This window comes from Sylvia atricapilla, chromosome 2 (assembly GCF_009819655.1).
Source record: "Sylvia atricapilla isolate bSylAtr1 chromosome 2, bSylAtr1.pri, whole genome shotgun sequence".
Taxonomy (NCBI): domain Eukaryota; kingdom Metazoa; phylum Chordata; class Aves; order Passeriformes; family Sylviidae; genus Sylvia; species Sylvia atricapilla.
In genome coordinates this window covers 17,113,086-17,126,617 of record NC_089141.1, presented here as the reverse complement: position 1 = coordinate 17,126,617, position 13,532 = coordinate 17,113,086, and the positions used below count along the sequence as shown (strand labels likewise).

Here is a 13,532-nt window from a genome sequence, read left to right as displayed (position 1 = left end):
TCTAACATATCTTTCAGATAATGACGTATACAATAGTTTGAATATACAAGCTGTTGATCTGATCCATGTTGTCATGACTTTATTTTTAGGTTCTCAAAAGCATATTTTTAAGGAAGATAAAATAAGAATTGTGGAAATGAGCAATAAAGCTGTAGCTAGAGCAGCTGGGCAGTTTTTTGTCAGGGAATTCAAATAACAATTCTTACTCCATCGTGTTTCTGCCAAAGGGTCTGAGGAATATGTGGTGTTTTATTTCAAATAAATTACAAGTTCTGACTTCTGATTTAAGAGATTTTTCTGTTTGGTAGACAAATAAAACTTTCAGGTTTATTTTCTTGTGAATTTATTTAGATAAGTCCTTAGCCTCGTGTTGAGCTTCATTTATTGCAGTTAATGTTACTTGCAGCTTTTTGATATGGAAGTCAAACTAATGCAGCAGACTTGAAATCCGAGTTTGAAAAGAAACCTGTGTCTTATGTTTGCTGCTGTGGCAAGGTAATAAAAATCCCAAACCCACAATATACAAATCAGCTTTAAAACAAAATTAAAGGGTTGTTGAAGTCTATTATTTTGTCACTGTGCAGGGCTTTTACAACACATAGGAGGTTTGTGAGCTGGTTCTCAATGCACAAGTGAATGTTTTAGAAATGGTACCAACTGGGGATTCCAGGTTACGGAAGTTGTGTAGGAATTAATAACACTTCACCACCAAGAGGGGAATTACAAATAATTTTTACAAAAATTCTGTTTTTTCCTTGAGGTCTCTTGCACAGCTGCTTTGTTTTGATTGCAGCTCTGTAGAAGTGCTGTAGTAACCCCTGACCCTTTCCCCCAAACTAGACTTTGATTTCTGTTAACACAAAGGTGGTCTGTTAGCAATAGCTAGCAGTGGAGTCAATTGGGGATTGGTAAGTTTTACAGCTTCCTTAAAAGTAATTCTGGTAAACAAAACATCTGAGTTCTTTCCTGATTAAGGTGCTTTTAAGCATTTGTTGATATGATGAGTAGAAAGAGTTTTGGATATTCCACTAATAAATTCCACTAATAAATATTCTTAGAAAAAGAAAAATAAGGTGCTTTTAGCATGGGGAGAAAATCTAATCTTTGGTTTCCAGTTAAATAATACTGAATAACAAGAAGAATTTGTGAACTTATAATAAATATGCATTAATAAACCAGGTGAATTTTTGACTCAGTTGTGTCCATATTGCAAACAAATGAATAATTATGTTTTTCCTGTAGGTTACCCATGAATGTGATGAATGCTCAGTGTTACATTTTCTAGTGTTTTATTGGCAATGTGGAAACCTGAATGTTTAGCAAGAGCACAGTTTCAAAGTAAAGCAATAAATCAGAGTTAGTGAAGTAAGGTGTGCGGTGTGCCCCACTCATCGACAGTCAGAGAGAGCAGTGTCTTGTCCCACTACTTTTGGCAGCAGGAGCCTCTTTATCAGCTACTGTCCTTCCAGTCACGCTTATGTTCACGTCTTTGCTACATGCTCTGCTGATTACCTTGGAAAAGGGCAATGCTGTAACTGTTCAACTGACCTTTCAGTTTATTTTCTCTTGTGTAATATGAAACATGAGCTTACGCAGCCTTACTCTGCTGATTTCGAGAAAATCTGTCGCTGCGTTTCTGCAGCTTTCTGCTCAGATGTGATGGGGTTACTGTGTAGTTACATTAATTCCAGAAACTCCATCAACTTCAGATATTGGCACAACACTGAAGCAGATTATTGTAGCTAAAAAAGAGGGGCTTTAGTGTACAATTCATGCATAAGAAAGACTGTTTAGCAGAGGAATAGTGAGACAATGACTATTAAATGAAGAAATCCTACACCTAAATAAATGAAGTATGCTCCTGGTAAATTTGTCTCCTTACATGCAGAGAAAAAATAAATAGAACTCTCATTATTTTGTAATTGCTGTCTTATTTAGACTGTGCCCTCGTGATAGGGAAGCTGTCTTGAGTGCTTTAGCAGATACAGAATATACATAACTGTGCCATTACAGGAGGTTTTAACACAGCTTAGTATTCTAAGGTTTGGGGGTTTGTCTGTGGGTCTTTTTGTTTTGTTTTCAGTTTTTCTTTGTTTGGGCTTATTTTTGGGGTTTTTTTGTCTTCATTCATTGAGGAGTGTGTGCTTTAGTTGTCCAGTTGTTTTTTTAAATTACTATATACCTTTTATTCCATTAGAGGGTTAAAGTAAATTGCTTCCTTGTAGGAAGTATTGATACATGCACAGTTCTTCTCTCCTGGAATTGATGTCTCTAGGTAGTTTGCTGGGCTTCTGATGGAAAGAAAATGCCTCTTGGTCTTTCTAAACACTAGTAAGTTGTTATACTTACCCTGTGAGGTGCATCCATGTGTTTCTAATAAACTGAAGTGGGTGAGAGATGAACAGGAGTGCGTATAAGAGAGCCTCTAAATATTGGTGGGGGGAGGTGGGCAGGGAGGGGGATTGTTTTTAGATAAGCCGGTGGAGCAATTGTTAATAAATGATTGCATTAAGTTGGCATTTGGTACATCCTTTAATCTCTCCTGCATTTGGTTTTGAATCAAGAACTGTGTGTGTTCATTCTGCAGCTGATGGCAAAAACATTACAGCTGTCAAATGCTGCCAAAGCCACTATGTTACCTTAATGGTTAAAGCAGGGAAGATGCTGCTGGTCAGCAACAAATAATCGTTTTACTAAAAGACTATGGAATGATACCTATCTGTATTAGACCTCACAACTTACAGGTCTTTACATCTCTGCTGGAAATTGCTGGTAGGATGTCAAGAAAATCCGTAGTTCCCCTTTCTCTGCCCATTTTTTGTCATGCTTCTATGTACCAGGCTTTTTTGTTAAGGCTTGCCTTGCATGTCATTGTACTTGAAATTATTTTGCAAGGAGATGATGCTGATTTAAATGCCTTGTCTTGTGTTAATAGCTTTCAACAGAGAAAGTGATTATGCATTATTTATCCCAAGCAAATATTTCTTAATTTTTGATGCTGCATTTAGTTTGAGATGTGAACTACATTAGTGTTCTATGCATAAATGCTTTACCTCAGCATTCTGAAATCATGAAATGTCCAAACAGAATTGGGAGTTGTTCATTATCTGCCAGGTAGAGAAAATTTGGAAAAGTTATTTTTCAAGCTTTTGCTTTTCTTGCTCACTCGTACGAGTTCTCTGCTGGACGGTCTTCTAGTAGTAGTAAAAAGCATGGTTTTGGTAGGAATTACAAACTGAATGGTTTAACTGTGTAAGTTCCTTATTGGAATAACTATATCCTCAATTTACTTGGGAACCGCTTTTATTACTTCTGAAAGGAGCTTAATGTCATTGGCCAACCTGCAGAAGCCTTAGTTTTCAGCTTAAAGTGTGTTTTAAATACCCTCTGATGTTGGAGAGAGCCAAATTGCTTCATAGTGATCAATTTTGTGAATGGAGCAATTAGAACATTTGGGGAATTCAGATTTAGCTATGGGAAAACTTCTTCAGATCATGATCTCAGAATCATGTAATAACTTTTCTTTTAACCTGCAGAAAAGCAAAATTAAGTGGTCATCTCCTTGATCATTATAATTGTCATGCACTGCTATTTTTTTCTTCTGAAGCGTCTCTCTCAGAATTGTTTTGACACTTCAAAGTCTGTGTGAGTTGCATGTTGTTGATGTTCCTTAATCTATTTAAATGTGTATTAAAAGCATTTCCTGAATGGAACAGGACTTGCTCACAGAAAGTGCAAGTCAATCATCAACTATAAAATTGGTAAAAGTTAAAAATGCAGTAAATCTGTTGTTCTGAAGTGGTCATACCTACCCAAGATTTACTGCACCTTTACTTCTTCCTGTTTTCCTTAACTGTGGTTATTCTATGTAATACTCTGAATAGCCAAATGAAAAGTGTGTGATGGGCGTGGAGAAAAGAATGAAGTAAAACTCAAGGCTCCTGTTATGGCATATTTTCACTAGGGACAAATGAAACTGAACTGAAGAAGCTTCAAAAAGGAATTTGCTTTTGGAAGAGCTTAGTCTCTCCTACTTCAGTCTTCCTTCAATCCGTTGCTTTCTAATCGGTTGAATGATGAGCGATTGAGGGAATACCCAGCTACAGAGTAAAGGGGAGGATGAGAACTGGGGCCTCACTAATCTGAGCAGGGACTCTGCACTGGCTTTGGTGTCAGTCAAAGTCTTTGTAACTGCATCTTCAAAGTGATTGCAGCAATATTAGAAAGAGGTAATTTGTGAACAATCCCATAAAGCTATGGACTGTGGTCCATGACATTGACATTAATTCAAATGTTTGTACTTGCTGGAAAATAGAGAATTTGGTTACAGAGAGTACCTTACTGGGTATTTTTTAATTTCCTATTCCCTTTGGTACCTGCAGAATTTGGCTTTCCATATGGACACCAGATACTATTATCAAAGTCTCTCCTACTTGCTTTTGTCTTTTGAATATGAATAAATTAGCATTAATACTGGGCCAATACTGTAGAAATAGACTATGACAAAATAGCTGATGTAGACAAATTCTTAAGATGAATAGCTACTAAACCAGCATCATAAGCAGAAGAGGGGCTAAAGTCATTAATTTCATTGTTGTCACCCACAGGTCTTACAATAAGCTGACTGACTGTACTATAAACTGCAATTAAAAAAAACAGCTTTGTAAAAAAAAATGAGAATAGGCATAGAAATGTCTTGAAGTTTTGCAGCCATCTTGGTGTTCAGCACCAGTCTCTTCAAATGAAAGTATCTTGTGTGCTACCAAGGCCTTTTGGTTATATTAGTTTCTGTTTATATTCCTAACAAACTAAAGCTAATCTGGTTAGATTTAAAAGTTTAAAATACTGCAATACCTCTTTGTTGTTTTATGAGGTGGCTAGGAAGGAGTTAGTACCTCTTCTGCTTGGAAGAATAAAGATGTGAAAGCTTTATGTGGAGCTCTAACTCAGTGCTTTGACTTACCATCAGACTCTTCAATAAACTGCCAAAAGTCTTATTTCAATCAAGCAGTTGACTTTGGGGAGGAAGGAGAAGCTTAGCTTTATTTTTCTGATCTTCCATAATGAGGCTGAGAATTTTAACATAAACCTGAGACTTTTTTAGTGGGTTCAGTAGTTGAACTCAGTGGTTATAAGAACTGCAGAACCAGGGGTGTGTGTATATCAAAGTTACAAAATAAATAGAACACTTTCTTTTCTGGTATAAGGCCGTGTAATGCAATTGTAGTTTAATGCAAACTGGCAACTCTTTACTTCTACTGTATGAGTTTTAATTGTATAGGTATCTGTAACAAAATATTTGAGGGTGTTTCAGTGATAGAAGTGTGAGGAATAAGTGCTCACCTGACATGTCAATTCTTGAAGTGGCTGCTGATGTAATATTATCTTGTCCTGTTCACTTGAAAGGTTATTTTATTGGCAGGATACTTGTTTACTGGATAGCCATTATAGTAATTCATGTTTGATGTTTTAATCCTTCTTCTATGGAAAGTCAGCCAATTCCTACACTTCTATTGTAAGGCTTTAAACAAAGCTGCATATAAAGCACGGGATTTAAAGCAATGCTGTGTTACAAATTATGGATGTAACAAGAGGAAAAGACTGTTGTGACTGTGTTTCAGGTGATGTTTACGATTACCAGTGTTTCACACTGAAATAATAATGGAGAGGCCAAAAATGTTGGTTTAAAAGCATTTGGTAATGGAGCAGTACTTGGTTTCAATCTAGGTGTTCAGTGTTCTTGGGCTAATGTTAAGACTGAAATCTTTACAGTAAGTCTGAAGACAACAGTTCCAGTATTTCAGTTTTAAGAAGCATTGATCTATTAACAGAGGCTAGATGAATGAATATGGGACTCAAACCCCTTGCATTTTCATAAAATCCCCAAGAGCCGGGAGTACACCGTAGGCAGCCTCCCTTCTGCTGCCTACACTTCTCACATGTGTGTTGCTGTACCTCTAGTGAAGGACTTCACATGCAACTTCTTTCAGTCTCTTCAGATGCTCTGTTCAGAAGCTCTCTGGATCCTCTTGTTGCTTAGTTTATTGGTTTTTGTCCCAAAGGTAATAGTTGTACTTTTCAAGTCATACTGTTGGGTACAGTTTTTACCTTGTAATCCTCATCAGTGCCAATGTTAATGCCGGGAAATTGCAAAATCTTAAGACACTTTGCAGTCTCTGAGAACCTGAAAAGTGTGAAGGCAGAGGTCAGTCTTTTGTTGTGCCTTACAGCTCTGGATGCTGAGGTTGACCGCTTCCATATCCAGAATGTTGAGATTTTCACTTTTGAAATGCATTCGGAGTCTATCATATGTCATACAAGTATATACACGCATAGCTGAACATGACCTAACTTTCAGTGTCAAAGAGGAAGTCACAGAATGTAGTCTTAATCAAGTGTTGATCTCTGGTTTTAAGACTTACATGCTATTAGTGAACAATATAAATATTAGTAATTTCATCCTTTATTATATATTAGGAATTTTATTATTATTATCTATATCTATCACTGTATATAATATACAATAATATGATATATATTATATAATATTATTTTATATTATATACTTTATATTATATATTTTATATGTTATTTCTCTATAATATCTATCTATATTATATTTATCTATAATATATAATTATATATAATAATATATTATTATATTTTCCTTTATTATATATTAGGAATATCGTCCTTTCCTTCAAAGAGCAACAGGCTACAATTGCTGCTTTACAAGGTCTTCGTGTTGTTTTACAAGGCCTTCTGTGACAAGTAATGTTGTTCTGTGTCCAAATGTATTTCATCTCCTGAGATGAGATTTTGGAATAGTTCATAGCAAAAGTAATTGATCCATTTCAGGAGTTGGTGAGGTTTTTTGTGAGCTTTGAGTGAACTACAGTTCCTTACTGGATAATCTCAGGAGGTGGTTAAAAAGAAAAAAATAGTTCTAGATTAGAATTTGAAGTCAGTTACAGAGAATACTTGTTGTTGCAAAAATCTTTATTTCTGCAATGTGATGCAGCAATATTACCTGAATTAACTTAGTCTATTAAAGCAGTGTGCTTCTGTGCAGATAGAAGGAGCGTTCTTACTCAATGTATGTGATGATGTGTCGGTTCCACGTCCTGTATAAAAAGCCATTATTGTAAAAATATTATACATCCTTGCTCAACAATTCCTCTAATATGTTCCCTTTCTTGCCTCCCCTCCCTCTCCCCCAAAAAATAATTTATTGAACATGTACTCTTGCTCACCACTCCTTTTGCAAAGTGAGCAAAGAGTGGTCTTTTTCTTTCAATAATACTCATGATCATTTCATATATTAAAGACCACAATCTCTTTTTGTCATGATTTGCTTAAACTCTGAATTTACTGAAAGACAAAAATAGAAGCTGTGGGTGTTCTTAGTGCTTTTATGACAAGAATCAGGAGTTTACCATGTCTGTATTACTGATTTTTTTCCAAGATACAGAATCACATAATTGCTTTCTGAAAGTTCATTTTCATCCATCCCACATTCAAATCCTGAATTAGTCAGATGCTTTTTTCTCTTTGGAATGAGATTGAATGGGTTTGATTCCTAGGGAGAGATCATGTTGAGGGAGAGGTGGAGGCCACTGGCATGTGTTGTATATTTAGGTGGTGTGAAGTGAATAGTAGCCTTTTTCTTTTCTGCACTGAGATTTCAGTCCTTTATGGCCTGCTGTTCTTTTCTGCAAATAAAGGATTCATTTCCTTCTTGTGCAGCTTTCAAGGGTTTGTGACTGACTTGTTTAAAAATTAAGCTCACCACTCCTTTTACCTTCTACTCAAGGAGGGAAATACCATATCCAACTAACCATGTTCTTAAAGCTGTGGCATGGTATTTGTGTCAAGAGTGGGGAGAAAAAGAATAATTTTGGTTAGATAACATATTTCAAAACCCGCTTTTCTGTTTTACCTGTGTCAAGCTCATTACTTCAGTTAGATCTTCTCTGAAGTTACAGCAGCTACCCAGATCCTGCTTTAGCCACAGTAGAACAAGGTGGAAGTAATGCATATGACAGGCAGCAATTTTGAAACAGTTTATCTATGGCAGAGAAATAGGGATTTGCAGATAACACTCCAAATATTCTCTGTGTTATGTATTTTTTTTCCTTAACCAATTAAGTATATATATACACAAAATGTGTATGTATATAACTATATTTGTATCATACAATATTGTAAAGAATTACTTAAATTTCAAAGCCAGAGTGGTTGTTTTATTTTTTTCCCCAGGAGAACCCTTCAAAAATAGAGTAATTGGAATTGATCAGATGATATATGTGGAAATTGTGAGGCTATTTGTGACTTGCTCTGTGTTTCTGTATTTAAGCCTTATATAAATCTTTGTTATTGCAGTTGTTTAAAATGTAAGTCAGTCAACTAAGCTTCTCTACAAATATAATACACTTATAGTTGGAAATCTGACAAAATATTTTCCTTCAAGGACATAAGGGAAATTGATTATCAGAGCAGTAGTGGTTAGTAATCCACTTCTGAGGATTATACCCATGAGCAAATTTTAAAAGAATAATGCAGGTGAATGGGCAAAAATAATTATGGGTGTGTTTGCTACAGTGTATCCTGGAGGCATTTGCAAATCTTTCTCCCTTTAAAGATGATCATCACTCTTAATAAAAAATAATAAAAACTCACTGGGAGATTAACCTTAAAAGTAGTCATAGTACTCTAAATTAATACAGAGGTAATGCTGTTTTCCTTAACTAGTAATTAGACATTTTAATCTACTACTTTGAACTAATTAAGGGCCAAAAAAAAAAAAATCAAAACTTTGTAACAGTTCACAGAGTTCTTAGTTCTGGGCACTGTAAACTGACTGCTGCTTTTTTTTTTTTTTTTTCCTTAAGCAACAAGGTGCTGTTCCATAGTGCTGGCTTAGTGTTTCTATTTCCTATTGCAAAATGTAGGAAGTCTAATAAGGCAGACAAGCATGGCTTTTCTGGGGTTCTTACTGGTTTTTATACACTTCAGAAGACTCTTTACTTTTTGTGAAAAGACAAAAAGTAAAGGCACATTTCTAATTTGCCTCAGAGTGTCTTACTGAAACAAAAAACCAAAAAAACCTGTACAGGTAGCATTAATTAAATGCTCAACTGCATATTTTAGCTGTGCTTCTGCACAAAATCGCTCGTAATTTAGGGGTCAAAGTTGATTCTCTTGATTATATTGTACACCTAATATTACCATCAATTCCAGAAACTTACTTGGAGAAGAATAACAAAATATATCAAATACTCTAAGCTGTTACAAGGAGAGTTTTATGGTAGAGGTTTAGGGCATTTCAGTTCCTACTGGTGTAAGTAGGGTAATGGTCCAAATAGTTACTATCATGAAGCTGTAATTTTTCCCAATTGTTGCAGTGTCAGGGACTGACTGCAAGTCTTGCTGATTGTTTCTGTAAAGAGGTTGCCTAATGAGCCCTTGTCTGCAAGGACCAGATGGGTTTGTCCATAGCTGACATGCTGTACTGCAAACTTTTCAATGGCCTGAGATTGTCTGTCTATTAAAACTGGCTGTGAGAGATGTGGCAAGGCCTATCCAGCTCTCCCTAGGAGGCCTGTGTCTGATATTAATAAGATGGAAGGAAAAGTACTAGGCTGTTCAGAGTGTGAAGTTCTCCTGTTGTGTAGTAATACTGGGATTTCTTGGCTGCCAATCAGGAGTTGTAGTTTTAGACTGAAAGTGCAAAATGTCCTGTAAAGAAGTAGAGAAAACACTGGCAAACACAAAGATTACAATTTTTAGACTGTGTGACAGCCATGGAAAAAATTGAATAGTTTGTATTGATTTTTTTCTATTCCAGTAGAGAGCAGTGAATCTCATATTAGTGTGTTCATTTAATTTTTTCTTTTTTTTTTTTTTTTTTTTCATTTTTACATTTGTTAATGTAAGGGAGACACTTGCTAATCTTTCTAAAAAATGTTCTCTGTTTTCATTGCAAGGTATTCTCTGTTTTATAACCACTTGAAGAACATTGAGGAAAGTGAAGGCGGCCTTGATAAATTTACGAAAAGTTACAAAACCTTTGGAGTTAACCAACTTGCAGATGGTGGAATATACTGCAAAGAGTGGGCACCAGGAGCAGAAGCAGTGTTTTCTTGCAGGTGACTTCAGTAAGTATTGAAAAATTTCTTCTCCCCTGCACAATGCTTTACAACAATATTCTCTTCTTTTAAAGAAAACCTTGTCTCAAGGATGAAATTCTGATAGTAAAAAAAGGTCTGTCATGGCTTAAATGAATAATATTTTCCTCTATGTTGCAGTAGCTTATGAAGAAGTATTTCTGTTGCATGGTCAGTGTTATGCATTTTTTTAATACCCCAAAGGAATGACTCATGTCACACTGGATCAACATGCAACTCGCGGCTGTATCAAAACTTCCTGAAGTTCTTTTTAAAGCTTTATAACTAGATTTTTATAAAACTATATGCTGAGAAGCAGAAATATCAGTGGAATAATTTGCTTCATCTTCTTTTACTGATCAAGCAACAGTGACAACGTAAACAACTAAGGACCAAGGCCCTTGAGAATTTCACCCATCCTGAGAGTTTAGACAAAAGCTCTGCTGGAAAATGGTAGCCTAAAATCATACTAAATATTACTGAAAGAAGAGCTACTTGGTTTTGTGAGGCCGAAGAAGGAAAGATGTTAGAAGAATGGGAAGGTGGCAGTATTACATGGAGGAATTGCATTGCTTGCTCTGAGAACCAGGAAGACTATTCCTTTTGAATTTGAAACAAAAATATAAATTTGCTTCTTATTTGAAGGCTAGCTGCACTCAAATTATGTTCTAAAATTTTTAGATGCAAGTGACATTCATCATTGCTCTTCAATCCTGCAGTGCAATTCCTTGCTCTCCTTTTTCTTTAGTGTTTTGGAGAGCTTTGTTTTGTTTTTCCTTTTCACTTCTACTCTCTTCAGTTAGGTCTGCCAGAGTACTAGGCCTTGCGTTGCTGATTCTTACTGAACAGGGACTATATCTGTGAAATTATGTTCTTCATTTAACTGCCTTTCAGAGGCATGCAGTTTTATTTATCCAACTTTGATTTTGCAAAAATACTGAATCAAGGGAGTGTTCGGTGTATTGTGTACTGCAAAGAAGCGATATGAAAAAGAAAGTCCTTTGAAACAGTTGACTACTCCTTCTTAAACAAAAAAGCTAAATGCTGACCATTCCTTAGCCCTGTCTGAGGAAACTATTGAAAGGAAAATAATTTTAGTTTAGGAAGGTTTTTATAAAAAAAAAATCCTGCTTTGATGCAGAAGTGAACAAAGAGCTAGTGCAACACCTGTTTTGAGGCTATGATCTTGTTTGATATTTTTAACATAGTCAGTGATAAAGTGGCTTTTTTGAAGTACTGCTTATCATTTTTGGAATAGACATTGATAAATAGGTTGGTGTAGTTCTTGCATTTTAATATTGCAATTGGATGTGTCCTCTAATTCGACACTGAATAATGATCACGTATAGTTCCCTACTGCTAGATATCTGATTTGTGTGTCAATATAGACTGCAAGGCAGCTAGATCAGGTTATTTTCATGGGTCAATTTTATATGGATAAACATGAGGAAATTTCTCCTCCTTGTCCCTCCTCTACTTGCTGCAACCCCACCCATTAGTCAAGGTGTTCATGGGATAGGTGCAGGTTAAATTACTCAACACAGCTAAAGATTAGAATACATTTTTTATATATGTATTTTAAGAGATGAAAATATTAAAACCAGACTTTTAATAATATTTTAATATTTGAAGAGAGTCTATCACTTGTAAATTGGCTTCTTATCAGTTTGAGGGGAAATATATGTATACCAGAATAGGGATGCTAAACACAGGAATAGTTTTCTAAACCCTACTTCATTTAAAATATTTGATGTAATATATCATATGAAGCAGAAATTTAGGACTAATATTTTAGAGTAGTTATATCTAAACACTAATGAAATAAGGCAATAATAAGAAAAAAATTAAAAACATTGTAATGTGGAAAAACTATGTTTCTCCCATATCAGTCAGTCGTAGTAAAGTATTCATTCTCAAAGGAGACAATAGTGCATTTGGAAAGACTGGAGGAATGGAAGATTGTCATTCAATTCATATGATCTTGAATGGTATTCTCATGAGAAATTGGATTGAAAAACCTTGAGATTTAGAGTCAGATTGCTACAGATATGTTTAATTAAAACTGAATCCCTTTAACCTTCCTTTAAGTTTTCAAGCAGGTTAAAGTCTCAGTCTAAATTTATGATTATATTGTGTTTAAATTGGATATTGGGATTGCTTTTAATAAGGCTTTTATATATAAAACTTTTTTATAAAAAGAATCATAGTGTAACCACGTCAGGGCAAGTTGGAAATCTTAGACAAAGAAATAAACATTGAACTTAAATGACAGAAGCTCTTTAGTTTTTAAACTGAAATAGGGTGGTATAGAACATAAAAACTGTTAATTCATGCTTTTTTTGGAGATGGATAGCAGTATTTTCCTTAATAATTTGGTATTGCTGAGAATATCCTAATATTTGATGTAAAGACATGAAGTATTTGTCTCTGCTATTTCATCTTAGGTTTTTTGAGGATCAAGAACTAGAAAAAATGAAAATGGCAAGTATAGGCTGTGTACAGACTTTGAACTTTTTTTCTCCAAATTTATAATTAAGCTGATAGTTGATAATGTCTTTTTTATGAATTATGTGTAAGATAAACATGAATAATTTACTTCTGTAATTATGTGCATATGAAGCCTCAGTCCTGTACATGGAGTTTTTTTGTGAATGACTTTTATGCCTTATAACAGACAATAAAAGCTTTGCTATGAAGGTATTTTGACCCAAATTATGGTATTTATACCTTATTCTGAGAAATTTGTAATGAATGGGATAGCTCCAATTTATAGAAATATTCTTAATATCACTATGTTTTGGGAAAAAAGAAAGCTAGAAACTAGTAATAGCACACAAATCTGCAAGTGGATTGGAGAATGAAAAACAGAATTTAAGAAAATCTCAATGTTTTCAGAGATGTTTTTGTCTCTTTAAAACTCCATAATTTGAGAGAAAAAGTATTGTATCTGTTGGTGTTCTAGTATGATGCTTTATCTATCTAAGAAGTATTAAATGAGCATCCAAAAACATTAAGATTGTCAATTAGTACTTTCAGCGTCTCAGTAAATCAAGTGTATGAGGCAATTAGTCAGCTGAATTTCCAATAGTAGAGGCACTATCAACATTATAGCTCCTTCAAAACTTCTCAGTGATAACACTGAGTATTTCATTTGTGTATTCTGTTGCTTGGGAACTTGATGACTGCTGGCAATTTATTGCTGCTTTACAATTGACTATTTCAAAATAAGTCACTGAACTGTGAGTTTTGAGAGTATTTGGAATTTATGGAATGGATATATTTCATGGAATTTATCTGGGAATTGGAACATTCACCATTGTACTTGGTCATGCAGAGGCTCATTGGGGTATCTGTAAACAATTCCTT

The 13,532-nt window shown here is 34.9% G+C and overlaps 1 protein-coding gene across 1 annotated transcript in view; it reads left to right on the top strand.

Annotated features, from left to right (window-relative positions):
* GBE1 (1,4-alpha-glucan branching enzyme 1) overlaps nucleotides 1–13,532 on the top strand; it is a 137,868-nt gene that overhangs the window by 23,602 nt on the left and 100,734 nt on the right. The window contains 2 exon segments of the mRNA XM_066338342.1: nucleotides 9,987–10,137; nucleotides 10,139–10,157. Coding sequence (XP_066194439.1) covers nucleotides 9,987–10,137; nucleotides 10,139–10,157 — 170 coding nt within the window.